This window comes from Cervus canadensis, chromosome 18 (genome assembly GCF_019320065.1).
Source record: "Cervus canadensis isolate Bull #8, Minnesota chromosome 18, ASM1932006v1, whole genome shotgun sequence".
Classification (NCBI taxonomy): Eukaryota; Metazoa; Chordata; class Mammalia; order Artiodactyla; family Cervidae; genus Cervus; species Cervus canadensis.
The window spans coordinates 40,461,031-40,480,036 of record NC_057403.1 but is presented as its reverse complement, the minus strand read 5'-3'; the positions used below and the strand labels follow the sequence as shown (position 1 = coordinate 40,480,036).

Sequence of the window (19,006 nt, the reverse complement as noted above, 5' to 3'; positions counted from 1 at the left end):
CCTTTAGGTGAGAAACAGCTTCCACAGTTAGACGTCACAACTGTAAATGTATCCAACAGAGAGGGCGGTGTCCTGCTGACTTGCAATACTAGAATCAGGAGCTGCCAGAAATAAGTCGTCTTGTCCACACACTATCAGTACTTCTGATTGCTGGCTACAACAAAATAAGGCCTATGTTTGTTTCTCTAAGATTTAGACTCCTAAGTGGGATTAGATGGAGGGAGAAGGAATAGCCAAGGGTAAGAAAAAACTTATCAATGAACAATAAGTATTAAGTGACACCCCCTGTGGACATAGTTTAGAATCTTTACTTAGTCACACAACATGAAGAATCAGCTAGCTCCAGGGCCTTGCGTGCTGTTCCATTAGTAGGGCTCTCCTCTCCCTACCCCCGCCTGCCACACACTCCACAATGCATTATAATCACTTAGAATAGAATGTTTAAATGATATCTGTTCAATAAACTGTCCCTGTTTCTTAATGATGTTAGAAAAGGGAAAAAAAAAAAGAAAAAACAAGAAGGCAACAGAATCCAAACTCTTTGCAAGCTGCTTGGTACATATCTTCCCAGGGTGTTTTTGGTGAAATTTCGGCTGGGCTGAAATCTGTATCAGTGAGGACAGAGGTTGCAGGACAGGTTTGGGCATCTGTATTGGAGTAGAAAGAGAAACCAAACACAAGTCTGGCCACAAGTGGATTCTGGCACATTTTTAGATGCAGTTAAAAATGTCACGGTGTGCATAAGGAGCAGGCAAAGGAGTTTTCTGTGGGAAGTAATGCCTGTAGGCAGAATAAACCGTCCAGTCTACTCTTGGGGAGGAGCACCCTGCAATGAGAACAGAGGAGCTAGGGGGCCTCGAGGAAGGTGTTGGTTCGGAAGATGGAGGAGACGATCTTGCCCGTGGCGTTGATAGTGCCTTCGCTGTCTGAGCTGGATTCAGAGTCGCTGCTCCCGGAGTAGGCGCCCAGGCCCGGAAGGATGCCAATACAGACAGCCGCAGATGGGCAGTGGATGGAGGGACTGCTCAGGGAGGTGCTTCCCAGAGACACGCAGGACGGGGCTTCTGCAAAAAGGCAGGGGGGATTGTTACTTCAGCACCCTTTTCCAAAGTTGATGGTCTGCTTTCCATGTGTTGAGGGCTTCACGTTTGGAAGCCTCAAAACAACACTATGCAGTCAACACTACAGTCACACTCATCTCAAAGTTGTGCGCCCGTTTGCAATTGAGAAAACTAAAGCCACAGCAGAGAACATTTTAAGACCATGTAGGATGTCACCAAATAGCTGGGGCTCTTCTCGCCCAAGGAAACTGTCATGGCCTCACCTCCATGACAGAAAGCCTCAACCTAGAAAACACAGGACTTGAAGGTTAGAGGAAAAGTTAAGGACTCTCCTCCACCCCTTCTTCTTCCCTGTTTCAGTCTCATTTAATCACTAAAACAACCTGGTATGTAGGGATCCCCCATTTTGCTGATGAGGGAGGTCCAAAGACCCGCCTAAAGTTAAAGGCCACTTACAGTAGAAAACATTACACTAAGTCTGAATCAAAAGATAATGTTCTAAAATGTTCCCAGAGCCCACTGCACAGTACGGCTGAAGTTCAACTCATTGTCTCAGGCTGACAAGCGTATTCCCTTCTAGGGTTTTGCCTTAGCAAGCCCCTAACACCTCATATAAATGCGAAAAGGATACATGGTTCCAAGTAGATGAAATGAGGAGTAAGTAAAAAAATACCACTGAGAAGCAGACGGAGATCTCAACCAGTCAGTACACAGAGTTCATCTGCTCATACAGGAATTACCAACAAGGAAAAAGGAAGCTGCTAAAGATAAGCAATGTGAAAACTTGGAGATGCAGAAAAGTGACATGAGTTGACAATGACTGCAGAAGAGGTGGTAACAAGGTTACAAGAAAACAGGCAAATATTTACAATTAGTATCACAAAAGCTAACTTCTTTATGATATAAAAAGTTCTTCTAAAACCAACAACAAATCAACTAAATAGAAAAGCAGACAGAAGAGACACAAACAGTTCACCAAAAAAGAAACAAATGACTTTAAAGCATAAACAATATGTAAGGAGGAATAGGCAGGCACCTATATATGTTGCTGAGGGAATGTAGGACAATGTGGCCATGTTCTTCATACTTAAATGATATTCACGCAACACTGCTGATAACAGAAACCAAAAGGTGCATTAATAGAGGACCAATGTAAGGGACTAATATCCAGCCATTAAGAAGAGTAGAGCATCTCTGTGTGTACTGGTATTCAATGATCTCAAAGATAAAATAACTTCATTCCACACTCTTTTGTCCTTTTTCAATTTGTTATTATGTGCATATGACTACCTAATTCACACAATTTTTAAGAAAGCCAAATGCAAAAATTCAAAGAGTATCCTATGCTACTTAATTAGGAAGGACAGCCCCTCTATCTCCATAACCCCTGTATTATAGCCAGGACGGCTACAGAAGACAGACAGTTCTAACGTCTCTTTTTTCTATCCCATCCCCTGGGCACAGAGCAGGACAACACTCACAATGTGTGAGAATGCAGGAAAATGCAGTACAGTGTTTCACTGCAAATGGCTACATTTTGGAGGTGGGAGTGGGAGTGAGGAGAATGTGAAAATTTAGGACATAATATCAAACTGTATCTCATTCATTACCTGAACATTCATTGTACTACTATGTTCACACATACAATGATACTTTCAGCATTTTGTGAGAAACTTTTGTTTAAAAAAAACCCTGATATGTTAAAAAGATGGTAACGATAACCCTATATGCAAAACAGAAAGAGACACAGATGTACAGAACAGACTTTTGGACTCTGTGGGAGACGGCGAGGGTGGGATGTTCTGAGAGAATAGCATTGAAACAAGTATACTATCAAGGGTGAAACAGATCGCCAGCCCAGGTTGGATGCATGAGAGAAGTGCTCAGGGCTGGTGCACTGGGAAGACCCAGAGGGATGGGAAGGGGAGGGAAGCGGGAGGGGGGATCGGGATGGGGGAACACATGTAAATCCATGGCTGATTCATGTCAATGTATGGCAAAAACCACTACAATATTGTTAAGTAATTAGCCTCCAACTAATAAAAATAAATGGAAAAAAAAAAAACCCTGATATGGTAAGGGCATGAATCAGTTACTTAGAAAAGTAATTTGTGTGAAGCTATTCAGTGAGATGTGTCATTTTATTAAGTATTTCAAGGGTGAATTGAATTTTCGGGTCTATCTTAGAAAAGAAGGGTCAAGTTCAGAGCACCTGTGGAGGACTAGAGCTGACCTAAAGGAAAGATGGAAGCCAGCCTCAGAAATGTAACCAAAGGAATCGGGACCATGATGGCATTAGCAAAGTTTAAGTGAAAGGACCAAATCTCCCAATTATCTAGAAAGTTTCAAGAAAGAAAAGAGATGGCAGCTCTAACAAATTTCATTCCAAAAGCAGTTAAATGCCCACAGAGAACAAGATGGTGCCCTTTGATCTCACCCATTTGGTGAAGTTTCCTGCCAACTTCTGCATTTGCAGGACCACATTATCATACTAAACTGACACTGAAAATTACTAATGGAGAATATTCTTGGGATTCAGACAGATGCGTGACATGAGAGTAGATGAGACCAACTTGTACATTCACTGGATCTGCTCAGAGCTTAAGCCAGAGCCTCCAGTGGGGAAGCCTGAATCTCCATAAGGACCACAGAGCTATCTTCTGGGGCACTCAAGGGACAAAGCTTTCTATTGACCAAGGTCAAGACTCTACAAAGTTTCAGGGGACAGCCTTCTCACCGGGCCTTAGCTCCTAGCAAGAGGATATTTCTTGTCTAGTTTCTAAAATAAGAATGAAAGGGTAGGAAGAAGGGATTTAGAATAACAAAGAAAAGACAGCTCTTAAATACAATCTGTCTGCCTTTAGAGTTTAAGGAAGCCCACACATTTTCCTTTCCACTGACTGATGGAGATAGTTCCTATCAGTGTATAAGCACCAGATACAGGGCTCCCTGGTAACTAGTTGTAAAATATTTTAAATTTCTATGACACTATACACACAGTGTATATACTTACCCTATTTAAGCAGCCACAATTTAGCAAGTTTCTTATATATTAAAAAGATCCCAGTTAAAATGGAACTCTCACATCACTGATGAGGTATAATTTGGAATAACTTCTCAGCAGAGCAATTCAGCAATATTTATCTAAACTACAAATGTATATCTGACTCAATAAGTCTACTTCTAAGTATTTAACATGACATATTGTAAATGTGAAAAATGATCATGCACAGGGTTATTTAATGAAACATCACACTAGAAAATGAACAAAAACAATCTAAATGTTCATCAATAAAAAAACTAAATACATAAAAATAAAATAAAAAAACTAAATCCATACAATGGATTACACAGCCTTAAATAGGAATAAAGAAGTTCTTTATGCATAAGTATGCTATGACTCCCAAGGTAACTAAGCAACAAACAGAAGCATATGTTAATTAAGATAATGATGATGATAGGAAATGTGAAACAACATATGAGGTAATCTTACCAAAAAATCAACTTGAATTGATCAAGCTCTAGATCTAATTACCATTTTACACAAAACACAGGGTATAAAGGAATACCATGGGGATGCAATTAGCAAAACTAGAGGGTGAAAAACTCTACAAGATAGAGACCCAGTTTCTTTGCAAGTAAAATATAAAGGAAACAAAAATAAAGAAAAAGGAAGAACCCACAGGTTAAATGAAACTTAAAAGACGTACTAGTTTACTGTTAAGATGCTGTAAGATGGCAATATTCCCAAACTCATCTACAGATTTGAGCAATCCCTATAAAAATTCCAGCTGCCTTTTTCATAAAAATTGACTAGTTGATCCCCAAATTCAAACAGAAATGTAAGGGACCTCAAGCAGCCAAAACGATCTTGAAAAAGAATAAACGTGGAGGACTAACACTTTCCAGTTTCATAACTTCCTACGAGACTAGAGTGATCAAAACTGCGTAGTTGCGGCTTCCCTGACAGTTCAGTGGTTAGGACTCTCTGCACCCTCACCGCTGAGGGCCCTTGTTCAATCCCTAGTCGGGGAACTAAGATCCCACAAGCCGCGGAGCACAAACAAACAAACAAGTCAAAAGTGTGTGGTGACAGCATAAGAACAGCTATATAAATCAATGGAAGAGAAAAGACAGTCCAGAAACAAACCCACACATGCTGTTCAACTGATTTTCAACAAGTGTCACAACAATTCAGTGGAGGAAAGAAGTTCTTTCAACAAACTTGAGTCAAAAAACTAACACAAAATGGGTCAAAGATCAAAATGTAAGAGCTAAAACTATGAAACTCTTCAAAAAAATTTAAGTGTAAATCTTCATGACCATGAATTAGGCAATAGCTTCTTAGATATGACTCTTAAAAGTACAAGCAACCAAAGAAAAATAAATTGATGGCATCAAAATGTAAAACTTTTGTGCTCCAAATAACACTATCATGTGTTCTTTCTCTACAACCCACAAAAAGAGACAATATTTGTAAATCACCTGATAAGTAGTCTAGCATCCAGAACATAAAAAGAACTCTTATAACTCAGCAGTAAAAAGACAAATAACCCAATTCTAAAGTAGGCTCAGGATATGAGTATATATTTCTCCAAAGAAGATAAACCAAAGGTCATTAAGTCCACAATGCCAACATCATTAGTCATTAGGGAAACTCCAATCAGAACTACAATAAAGGATCACTTCATACCCACAGGATGGATATAAGAAAGACAGTAACAAGTGTTCTATTTTATTTTTCTCTTCTTTTTTTGTGTGCCACATGACATGTGAGATCTTAGTTCCCTGACCAGGGATGGAACCCATGCCCTGTGTAGAAATGCAAAGTCTTAACCACCAGACCACCAGAGAAGTTTCTGTAATGAGTATTGATAAGGAAGTGAAGAAACCAGACCCTTACATATACTGCTGGTGGTATATAAAAATGGTGCAGCGACTGTGGAAAACAGTTTGGCAGTTCCTGAAAAAGTTAAGCATAGATCTACTATATGACCCAGCCAATTCCACAACTAGGTATATACCCAAGAGAATTGAAAATAGTTGTTTACACAACATGGGCATGAATGTTCATAACAGCATGGGTCCTAAAAGTCCAAATGTGAAAACAACTCAAATGTTCATCAACTGATGAGTGGACAAAAATGTGATGTATCATACAATGGGATATTATTCAGCTGTAAAAAGTACGGATACACGCCACGGCATGAACTATGAAAACATGTTAAGTGAAAAGAAGTCAGACACAAAAGGTCATAGGTTGCATGATTCCATTTACATAAAATTTTCCAGAAGAGGCAAATCCAGAGAGACAGAAAGTAGACTGATGATTGCTAGTGGCTGGGGAGAGGGAAGAATGGGGAGTAACTACTAATGAGCATGGGTGGGGCTTCATTTTTGGCATGACAAAAATGTTCTGGGATTAGACAGTGGTGATAAATACACATTATTAAAAACCACTAAACCGTCTCCTGTAAAAGGGTGAATTTTATGGTATGTGAATTATATCTGAATCATTTTTTAAAGCCATGTAAACCAAATACAATGTCTAATCCTTCCTTGGATACTGATTTTTAAAAAAACCAATTGTCAGACCAGAATGCAAATGGCAGAGTAGCAGGACATGGAACTCACCTCTTCCCACAGATGTATCAAGAATGCATCTATAAATGGAACAATCCCACAGAACACCTACTGAACACTAATAGAAAATCTCAAACACCTAAAAGGACAAGACGGATTTCCAGGTAACCAGTTAGTACAAAAGGAAAACGAAAAGAAGCGGAACAGGTCCTGCATCCCTGGGAGGGAGCTGAAGGAGAAAAGAAGTTCCTGCACCCTAGGAAGTCCCCTCACCGGCAAGGAGGTCACCTGGGATGAAAAAGAGGCTCAGAGGAAAGCACAACAACCAGTTAGTGGCAGGCAGGAGAGAGACTTACAGAGATGGTCTGTGCCACCATCCTGTATGCAGGCGAAAGAGAGGGGTGGAGTTGCCACTGCAGCCTCTTTCCCCACTTGTCGGCTCCTGCTCCAGCGCTCTGGCCACTGCCTCAGCAGCCCTGGGAGTAGACGCTAGTGGGCTGCCCACCAACAGAGGTGGGGCTGAAATCACAGCTGAGCCTCCAGGGATCATGGGACTTAGAAAGCAGAGCTGAAATCTCTCCCCACAGCTGCACAAACCACAGATTTACACCTCCACGGCTGGCTTTGTGAATTCAGTGTCTGCGGAACATCTGAATGGACAACTGCTGCTCCTGAGACCAGGACAGGCTAGGATCTGAGCTGCCTCCACAGCTCCCGCAGAGGGTCCAGATGTGCAAATACTGCAGTCCTGGGACCTGACTTCAGTGGATCTGCACTGGTGGTTTTGTGAAAACAAAGCCTGAGAGGAACCAGGGCTGACTGCCAGGACACCCACAACTGAGGTGGGACTGAGGGTCGTGCCAACGACGGCATATTTGTGAGCCCACAAAACAGGTGAAAAGTGACACAGCAGAGCACACACACAGGTGATCAGCTCTAACAGAGAATACTCAGTGACTCCTCTCCCAGTGGGAACATTCTAATCCCACATACCTCATACCACAGATCAGAAATGCAGCTCAGGGGGCTTTCCCTGATCCGCCCTGCAATACCAAGGACAAGGGTTTGATCTCTGGTTTGGGAAGATCCCACACATCACAGGGCAACTAAGCCCACGTGCCACATCTACTGAGCCCGAGAGCTGCAACGACTGATGCTCACGCGTCTTAGAGCTGGTGCTCCACAACAAGAGAAGCCACTGCAATGAACAGCCCGTGTACCACAACTAGAGAGTAGCCCCATCACACCACAATTAGAGAAAGCCCATTCACAGCAACAAAGACCCGACACAGCCAAAAATAAGATAAATAAATAGATTTTTAAAAAGAAATGCAGCTCAGAAATAGAGCTGGGGTCTTCTACTCCAACAACTAGGGAGCAGATCCTGCCCCAGACAGGGCAGTGACAGCCAGAGAGCAAAAGGGAGGCCACGCTCAATATCCAGTGCAGGCTCCAATCACCACAATATCAACCACACCTCCTCTCAAGGGGACAACGGCCAGCATACAATAAGGAAAGAGGTGGCAGGCATCCATACTATAAAAACAGCTCTCACATTAAAAAAAATTAAACCCATGCAGGCTACAAAGGGTCATTCCCATATAAAAATAGGCCTCCAAGACTACAGTAGATAATTGCTTCTCCTAAACTCATAGAGCAAGAGAAATATAAGTAAAATGAGGAAGCAGAGGAATCACTCCCAATTAAAAATCAAGAGAATTCTCCTTAAAAGAACAAACAATGAAACAGACCTCTTCAGTCTGATAGACACCAAATTCAAAAAGGAGATAATGAAAATATTGAAAGAATTAAGAATATCAACAAAAATATAGATTACTATAAAAAGGAATTAGAAACTACAAGGAGGAGCCAAGAAAAATTAGAGAATTCATTTGACGAGATAAAAGCTGAACTAAAGGCTATGAAAAGCAGAATGAATAATGCAGAAAAATCAATGTGATTTAGAAGAAAAAATAATGGAAATCACTCAATTAGAACTGCAAATTAAAAAAAAAAAGAGAGCAATTTAAGAGACCTATGGGATAATGCCAATCAAGGCATAATAGGGATCCCACAAGGAGAAGAAAAAGAAAAGGAGATTGAAAATGTACTTGAAGAAATTATGGCTGAAAACTTCCCAAACCGAAAGAAAAAAAAAAAAAGATATCCAGATACAGGAAGCACAGAGAGTCCCAAACAAGATAAACCCAAACAGACCTACATCAGGATGTATTATAATAAAAACAGCATAAGTTGAAGATAAAAAGAGGATTCTAAAGGCAGCAAGAGGAAAATAAAATTAATTACAAGGGAACACCTATAAGGCTATCAGCTAATTTCTCTACACAAACAATGCAGGCCAGAAGGGAATGGCAAGATATATTCAAACTCCTGAAAAGGAAATATCTGCAACCTAGGATATTCAACCCAGCAAGATTATCATTCAGAACAGAGGGAGAGAAGAATTTCTCAGATAAGCAAAAAGTAAAAGAATACAGCAATACTAAACCTATCTTAAAAAAAGAAATATTGAAAGGTCAGCTCTAAATAGAAAAGTACTAAGGATCTACAGGGAGGAGAAAATCACAATGGGAAATAAATCACTTAAGTAAGACATTACACAGATTTTAAAAAATTTAAAACTTTCTCTGAAAGCAATGATAACCACAATAAGCAGCAAAAGGATGACCATGAAGATGCAAAAGAGGACATCAAAATCATAAAATGTGGAAGAAGAAAGTAAGAAAACATGGATTTTTTTTTTTCTATAATGTGTTTGAGCCTACATGACTACCAGTCTAAAGTAGATAAAGGAAGGGGTTAACATACTTGACAAACAGGGCAACCACAAATCAAAAACCTACAAACAGATTCACAAAATCCAAAAAGAAGAGAATATAAGTATAATGGACAAAAGAAAAAACAAAAAAGATGAAGAAGAAATAAAATCAACAGGAAAACAAAGTTTAAAATGGCAATGAAAAAAAAAAAGAAAAAAAAATGGCAATGAATACATATCTATCAATAATTAAATGTCAGTGAATAAGTGCTCTATCAAAAGACACAGAGTGGCAGACTGGATTAAAAAAACAAAAGCCTACAGCATGCTGCCTACAAGAGACCCACTTTAGGTCAAAGGACACCCACAGATTAAACGTGAAGAAATGGAAAAAATTATTTCATGCAAATGCGAAATGACAAGAAAGCAAGGGTAGCAATACTTATATCAGACAAAGTAGACTTTAAAACAAAGGCTATAAACAAAGATAAAGGACACTATATAATGATAAATGAATCAACATAAGGAGAGGATATTACACTTGTCAACATGCATGCACCCAATATAGGAGCACCCAAATACATAAAACAAACAACATAAAAAGGGAGAAATTGATAGGAATACAGTAATAGTAGGAGACTTCAACACCCCGCTCAACATCAATGGACAGATCTTTGAGACAGAAAAGGCAACAGTGATTCTAAATGATACAATAGAACATTTAGACTTAATTGATATCTTCAGGACATTACATCCCTCCAAAGCAGAATACACATTCTTTTCAAGCCCACACAGAACATTCTCTAGGATTAAACACAAAAAGGCTTAAACAAATTTAAGAGTACAGAAATTACTTCAAGCATCTTTTCTGACCACAAGGGTATATAAAACTAAAAACCACAGAAAAAGAAACAAGAAAAAAAATTACAGGAAGGCTACACAACATGACCAAAAAACCAATGGATCAACAAAGAAATCAAGGAAGAAATTAAAGAAATATCTTGAGGCAAATAAGAATGAAAACACAACCACACAAAATCCATGGGATGCAGCAAAAGCAGTTCTTAGAAAGTTCATAGCAATGTAGGCCTTCAAGACAAGAAAAATCAAACAGCCTAACCCACCACCTAAAAGAATATGAGCGAGAACAAACGAAACTTAAGTCAGCAGAAGGAAGAAGATAATAAAGATCAGAGAGGGAACAAATAAAAGAGATTTAAAAATAGAAAAAAAAAAAATCAATAAAACCAAGAGCTGGTTCTTTGAAAGGGTAAACAAAATTGACAAATCTCTGGGCAGGCTCAACTAGATGAAAATAGAGAAGACCCAAATAAACAAATAAGAAACAAAAGAGGAGAAATCACAACAGATACCACAAAAATACAAAAAAACCATAAGAGAATACTATGAACAATTATATGCCAACAAATTTGACAACCTCAAAGAAATGGACAACTTTCTAGAAACATACAGTCCACCAAAACTGAACCAAGAAGAAACAGATAACTTGAACAGACCAATCACTAGAAATGAAACCGAATCTAATAATAAAAACTCCCTACAAACAAAAGTCCAGAACCATATGACTTCACTGGGGAATTCTACAAAGAAAAACTTACACCTATCCTTCTCAAACTCTTCCAAAAGACTGAGGAGGAAAGAACACTACACCAAAGACATCTATGAAGCCATCATCCTGATACCAAAACCAGACAAAGACACTACCAAGAAAGTTACAGGTCAATAACTTTGATGAATATAGACACAAAAATTCTCAAACTAGCAAACAGAATCCAAAAACACATAAAAAAGGTCATACACCACGACTCAAGTTGAATTCATCCCAGGGTCATGACAATGGTTCAGTGTATTGAAAACAACGTGATACACCACACCAACAAAAGAGGACAAAACCAACACGATCATCTCAATAGATGCAGAAAAAGTATTTGATAAAAATCAACATCCATTCATGATGAAAACCCTTGCAAAAGTGAGTACAAAAAGAACATATCTCAACATAATAAAATGCTTTTATGACAAACCCACAGCCAATATAATATTCAATGGTAAAAGCTGAAAGCCTTTCTGCTAAAATCTGGAACAAGACAAGGATACCCACTCTCACCACTTCTCTTCAACACAGTATTGAAAGTCTTAGCCACAGCAAATGAGAAACTAAGATCCCACAAGTCATGTGGCATAGCCAAAATAAAAAATAAGAAAATAAAACTCTCTTTAAAAAAGAAAATTGGACACGTTAAAAATGGAATGTACATGATGGGGTTTATCATACTATTACCTTAATACCTAAATATGTTTTAAGTTAGCTTTAATAAAACTTTTAAAAAAAGAGCATATTTGTAATTGCCTATACACACATAGAAAAATCTGGATATACACATATATCCAGATATATACGTAAAAAATGTATTTCCCTCTGGGAAGGAGAATTGGACGGAAGAGGACATATAGGGAGAAGGAAAGCTCTTCACTGAAGATCCTTTTCACAAGTAAATTCTAGAGCAAAAAGGTATCAGCAATAGCCCACCATTACTGGACTTCAGTGGATATGTATTTTAAAATATCCATTAATTTTTGAAAGAAAAAATATATTTTAAAGTATCTTTTTTTAAGAGAGAAATAAATGTAAGCCCTGTTTCAATGACGACCGTTTGAGTTCAGCTCAGAGTCTCAACTCCACAGGAAGTTAGAAGAACTGAAAACACTCTTGAATTTCTTATCCCTGATTCAGTCATGAGTAATACTCTCACTTATAACTTGGTGCCACTTAATACAGTACCAGATTTGATCACATGAAAGAAACCACCAAAGAAAGTGTACTCTTTGGAAACTATTTAGCCTCTTGGTCCAATCCAATCCAACCAACAGAAGGAGTCAGGCATTCTACCTCTCACTGGTAGCCAGCCAGGTGAAATGAAGAAACTTGACATTTAAGGGAGAAAGAGAAAAACCCTTTGTGAGGAGAGGTTGGTATCACCAGGGCTTTGGCATTGTTAGCACTCCTGAGAGAACACAACCGTCATTTATCAGTTCCATGGTTTCTAACATATTACTTTGTTGGGCAGCTGATACAATCCTAGGTTTAAATCCTGCATGGTTTAAAATGGCTTAGTAAGTTTAGGTAGGTTTGCTCGGGGATACACGTGTTCCTTCACAGATACAATGCATTCCAGCCTTTTATCACGGTTCATGTGTATGATGGGTAAAGAATGACATGAAAGCTACCACCCACCTTGATTCTTATCATCTGGGTCAGGGTCCGATTTCAGTCTTTTCACACTGTTTCCACTGTCTGAACTGTAACAAACAAACAAACAAACAAACAATGTGATATGAGCTAGATCAAATCTTAGGGATCAAAGCTTTGGGAATCAGGAGCTCCAAAAACCATTTTATATGGGTTTTAGGTAGCCTCAAGGAGCTGAGATGATCTGAAAAGTCTTCATTTCAGCTTCTTAATCTCCTTCCAATTATATTATTTTTTTAAAATCTATTTTTTAATTCAAGGACAATTGCTTTAGAGAACAATTAAATTTTTGTTATAAAGAATTTAAACCTCTGACCAATTCAAGGGGTGAAGTATTACATCCTCAAGTATCACTTAAACATCAGATTCTTTATTGTCATCATTCATCCTGGTTAGAACCACAGATCGATTTCAAGAATATCTGGACATGTTTATAAATGACAAAAATGTAGTTATTAAAGACTAAAGGAAATATCTTTAGTGACATGCTAGAGAGTCTGAACGTCACCCAAAATACCTTCACTAAAAGATTATCTAAAGAATGTACATCTCTCACCACACAGCTCAGAAAATGCACAATGTTCTCCAGGTCCAGCATTACTACTAATATATGTAGTGTTTGTAAATTTGTACCTATTAAACAATTTAGGACAGTGAGAAAAAAAAATGCAATTCAAAGAGGAAGAAAACAGTCCTAGAAGGAAGGCCTTAATCCCAAAAGGAAGAGAGGGTGAACAAAGAAACTAGCCAAGACAAATCTAAACATTGTCTCTATAAAAAACAACATCTAATTTGTGGTATTAAACATGACCACACTAAAGTCCTGGACAGTGTGTAGGGAAGGAAGAAGGTTATTGTGGCTAAAAGTTCTAAGATCTATGGATAATTTTGCAGGCAAGTAAGACAGCTATTTACTTTATGGTTTTGCTAAGTAGTCCTGGTAAATTGCCAACTTAAGGCACAAAAGAACAGAAACAGAATACATAAATCCAAACTAACAGAAAGAAAAAAAAGAGAATTAAAAATTTTACAATTATAATCAAAATTTTAATAAAAAGAATATAACAAAAAGAATTTTCAAGTAAAAGACAAATAACATTAGATAGTAGAAACTGCAGAGTTCCTTGGTGGTCTAGTGGTTAGGATTCCAGGCTTTCACTGCCATGGTCCACATTCAATCCCTGGTCTGGGAACTGAGATCCTGCAAGTCACGTGGGATGACCAAAAAATTATTTTTAGAAAAGACAGTAAAAACTATACAAAAAAATCCTAGTAAGTCCAAGCCTACCTATAAAGAGAGTTTAACAGAAGATTTCAAGTCAGCTATTTATGATTAACTAAAAACTTAACAGAAGCAAAACAAACAACTTTTGACCTAGAAAGATTTACAGGAAAGGAATGGAAAAAGAGTTAGCATAGCTAATACTAACCCAAAGAAGGCTGGGGCACCTATATTAAGAAAACAGACTTTAAAACCAAAAGTATTACAAGGGATAAGGAGGTTAGTTTATAATGAAACAAAGTTTAAATCACTACAAAGAAATAACAATCCCAAACATCTATGCTTCTAATTAAAGAGCTTAAAAATATATTCAATAGACTCTGAAGAAAAATCAAGAAATCATTACAATAATGGGAGATTTCAAAATACTCCCCTCAAGGACTAAGAGAACAAGCACACAAAGACACAGAAGATCTGAACAATACAATCCACAAGTTTGTTTTGCTGTACCTACATACAACCCAGAAAAATCACGTAACACAAATTCTCCTTAACTTGGAATATTCACAAAAATTAATCTCAGGAAAAGGTCACAAAGCAAATCTAAGTAATTTCAAAAGAATTAGTACACATAAACCACAATGCAATTAAGGCAGAAATTGATAACAAAAGAAAGATTATATTTCAGAGACTCTAGGCCATCACTGATTACAGGTATTAAAATGTGGGGGGAAGAAGGTTCATCTTGGAACCAATGAAATATGGTTAAGTTACCTCAGTATCTTGGTGTATCTCAGTGTATCCCAGTGGTGATGGACAGGGAAGCCTGGCATGCTGCAGTCCATGGGGTTGCAAAGAGTCGGACACGACTGAGCGACTGAACTGAACTACCTCAGGATGTTTGGAAATTTTTTAAAATGTCTCTAAGTCATGAGTCAAGAAAGAAATCAAAATGGATATTTAAAAATACTTACTTGGAAGCAGAAAATTGTATACAATGAAAGGTGAGGAAAAACTATAGCTTTAGATGCCTATCACTGAAAAGAAGAGCTGAAAATTAATTAGTTTGGTATCTGACAGTTGTTCGTAACAGAAATAATAAAAGTGTAAGCTTGAGAAAGTAAAGAATATTTCAAAGAAAGAATGTAGAAGATATTAAAGAGCAAAAATAATAAGAACTAAATCCAAAAGGCCTTTGAAAAGGCTAATAAAACAGAGACTACCTTCTCAAGAAAATAGTCAAGAATAAAAGTACAACTTCTCAATATTTGGGGTGAAAAGGGGACAAGAGCAGTTAGAAAAATAAAGAATACTGATAATTTAGCTAATGCATTTGAAAAAAGACAAAATGAACAAACCCCCAGAAAATACAACTAAAAAAACTGACTCAAAAAGATTTGGAGAAAGGTAGACAGTCCTATAGTCACAAAATAAAAAAGAGGGGCCCAAAGTGATTTAATGAGTTCTACAAAACCTTCGCAAAAAAACACTACTATCTTATACAAACTCCTCTAGAAAACAAACAAACAAAAAAAAACACTCCCTAAATCATTCTGTGAAGTTAGGTTTAATTTTCACATCAAAATCAGATAAAGTGGGGGAAAAAAGTACAGGCCAGTCTCAATCATGATAAAAAATGCAACAACCTATACAAAACATTAGCAAACCAAATCCAGCAAAGTTTAAAAAACAAAAGAAGAAAACATATCACTGCAAGTTGGGTTTATCACCAGGAATGCAACATCAGAAAGATCTCTATTTTTTCACTGTAACAGTAAAAAAGAAAATTTTATCAATTCAAAAGCAGGAAAAAACTGACAAGATTTAATAATTCATGGCTACAAACAAAACAAAACCCTCTTAAACTAGGAACAGAACTATAAATACCATCCTTAGCAGTGAAAAGTTATAAGCATTCGGTTTAAAATTAGAGATAAAACAAGGATGTGCACAGTAACTGTTCTAGTATTTTGCTGGTGGTCCCAACCAGCTCAATAAGAAAAAGGAATTAAAAGGTATAAGGAAAAAACTGTCATCATTTAGTGACTTTCTACATAGAAATTTCAGAGAATCCGCCAATAAATTATTACAGTTGATAAGAATTATTAGTAAAGTTAATAAAAGTTGGGTGGCTGGATACAAATATACTAAAATCAACTGCATTTTTATTTACCAGCAACAAAAAAATATAAAATACCCAGGAATAAATCTAATCAAAGACATGTACAACATCTTTGAAAAAAACAACAAAACTCTTAAGACTTTAGTGAATGACTTTAACTGAAGCGAACAAACAAATGTAGATATAAACCACGAATAAAGGCTCAAAAATATAAAGATCTGATCTCTCCATAAATTTAATAAGCAATTTAATAACATTTCAATAAAAATCCCAATAGGGACTGTTAAAGAACTTAAAACTACATCTAAAATTTATATAGAAGAATGAAGTGGCCAATGTACCGTCTATCAAAAAAATATATTCTGAGACTATAATGTACATTATGATGACTATAGTTAATGATATAGTATTGTATATTTGAAAGCTGCTAAGAGTAGATCTTAGAAGCTCTCATCACAAGAAAAAAGTGCGTAACTATATATGATGTAAACTATGTGTAACTATGTCAACTAGACTTATCGTGGCCATCATTTCACTATATATACATATATATTATCAAATCATTATGTTGCATATTTGAAACTGTTATACATCAATTATATATCAGTTTTTTAAAACCGACCATCTTAAAATTCAATGTATTTGGTCACTTTAAAATTGAAAAGATAAGCTATAAACTGTAGGAAAAAAATGTTTAAAAAAAAAAAAACCTGTGAATCAGTAAGAAAATTACAAATAACCCAGTAAAAAAATGGCAATATAAATGAACAGATCTTTTAGGACAATGGGACACATGAATGGCAAACCAACATATAAAATGTCAAAAAATAAATAAATAAAATAAAATGTCAACTACATTTGTTAACAGGGGAATGCAAATTAAGACCATAAGGAGATACTATTTTATAAATCACTTTATTGATGTATCTGTGCTATCCCCTAGGGTAGCAAGAAGCCACATGGAGTAATTTAACACTTAAAATGTGACTACTGTGGCTAGGGGACTGCATTTTAAATTTCACTTAATTTTAATTAAATTTACAGAGCCACAGGTAGTCAGGGGCTATCATACTGGACACATGACTCTAGAGAAACATGCACATATGTACAAAGTTTGTCCTTAGCCCATCAGCACCATGTGTCATAATTCAAACATTCACTCACAGGAGAATGAACAAAGTTTGACATCTCAAATAATGCACTATTATACAGCAATGAAAGTGAATGAATTACAGCTGCACATACACATACACAGAACTGTTTTAGTCACAGAAACAATCTGAGCGAAAAGCCAAATTCACAGAAGATGGAGTACTGACAATGAAATCATTTTTAATAAAGTTTAAAAACAAGCAAGTTATTATATGGCTCATGGATACCTATATAGGAAGCAAAAAAAAAAAACCCTACAAAGTAAAGACAGACAAAAGAATGATGAACTAGACTTAGGAAAGTGGTGTGAGGATGACAAGGCAGGGAGACACAATGGGGAAGAGCACAGAGGCAGACTCGGTATCACTAATGCTCTAGGTCTTAAGATGAGTGATGGGTTCACAGGTTCTTGTTTTATTACTATGCTTGCTTCCCTGGTGGCTCAGTCGGTAAAGTGTCTGCCTGCAGTGCGGGAGACCTGGGTTCGATCCCTGGGTCGGGAAGATCCTTTAGAGAAGGAAATGGCACCCCACTCCAGTACTCTTGCCTGGACAATCCCATGGATGGAGGAGCCTGGTAGGGTATAGTCCATGGGGTCGCAAAGAGTCAGACACGACTGAGCGACTTCTCTCTCTTCACACACACATGAAGCATCAGACTTTCACTGAGCATTACAGTCATCTGTGAACTTGAAAAATTAGACTCCCAGACCTCACTCCATACTGAGCCAGAATCAGTGTGAGGCAATCCACAGGATTAACAAACTCCCAGGTGACTCTAATAAACCCAAAGCTGGGTAGATCAGGAACGCCTGCCCCAGGAGACTCATTTACTACCTTGCTGCACAAAACAATAAAGGATGATCTAATAAAAGGTGGTATATAAGGACTAGGAGGGGCTTCCCTGGTGGCTCAGATGGTAAAGACCTGGGTTTGATCCTGGGTTGGGAAGATCCCCTGGAGGAAGGCATGGAAACCCATGTCAGTATCCTTCCTGGAAAATCCCCATGGACAGAGGAGCCTGAAGGGTACAGTCCATGGGGTCGCAAAGAGCCAGACACGGCTGAGCGACTAAGCACAGTACAGCACAAGGACGAGGAGAGATACTTACAACACCCATTCTGCTAGAAGCAAGACACTAGAGACACTGACTGACTACCTAGAGAGCCCCCTCTTGGTACAGCCCAGTACAACTGACCCAGGTCCAAATCCCCAAAGATACTGGACCAGGCAAGCAAGTTTATATGAAAAGTTGAAAGGAACCATCCATGGCTTGGGTAACTGGCCCTTTTCAGGCCTCTGATGTGCCTCCCCTTTGCTGTTATGCCATGATGACATTTTTACATGTAAACAATGTTGCGAGCAATGTTTCCAAGAAACTGTTCCAGCATTCACTGTTTTCCAAACCACAAAACTCCATCAATGCACTTTCTTCAAAACATGTGGCTGGCTGCCAAAATACCATATTGATTTTCCTAACAGACTGCACTTCAGCTTAGTATCATTTTGCTTATAGTAGAGTTGGTGAAATTTAAATGACCAAATTTAATCACTTTGGTGCCATTTCAGGGTTTGAAAGGGGAGGAACAGAGAACTTATCAAAACCTCTAGAAGTGCTGCCACCCCACACAAACAAGCAGCGTCCCAGCCAGGTGTGTAACCCTGTCACAGCTGCCACCTTCTTACAGACCTCAGGGCCTTTGCCCCAGCTCTTCTCCCGGCCTGGGCTGTTCTGCTCTCCTTGTCTGCCTATTAAAGCCCTCATAGTCCTACAGTCCTCACAGTCTCCTTTCTAATGCCTTCCTTAACTTCCCCAA

The 19,006-nt window shown here is 37.9% G+C and overlaps 1 protein-coding gene across 6 annotated transcripts in view; it reads right to left on the bottom strand.

Moving 5' to 3' along the window:
- Positions 1-288: 288 nt before the first annotated feature.
- Positions 289-19,006, bottom strand: part of PSME3IP1 (proteasome activator subunit 3 interacting protein 1) — a 35,200-nt gene continuing 16,482 nt past the window's right edge. For all 6 annotated transcript variants that reach the window (XM_043437564.1, XM_043437563.1, XM_043437562.1 and 3 more), the window contains 2 exons: positions 12,680-12,744; positions 289-1,064 (listed from right to left, as the gene is read on the bottom strand). In XM_043437564.1, coding sequence (XP_043293499.1) covers positions 847-1,064; positions 12,680-12,744 — 283 coding nt within the window. In that variant the 3' untranslated portion in view covers positions 289-846. The remainder of the gene's footprint in view (positions 1,065-12,679; positions 12,745-19,006) is intronic.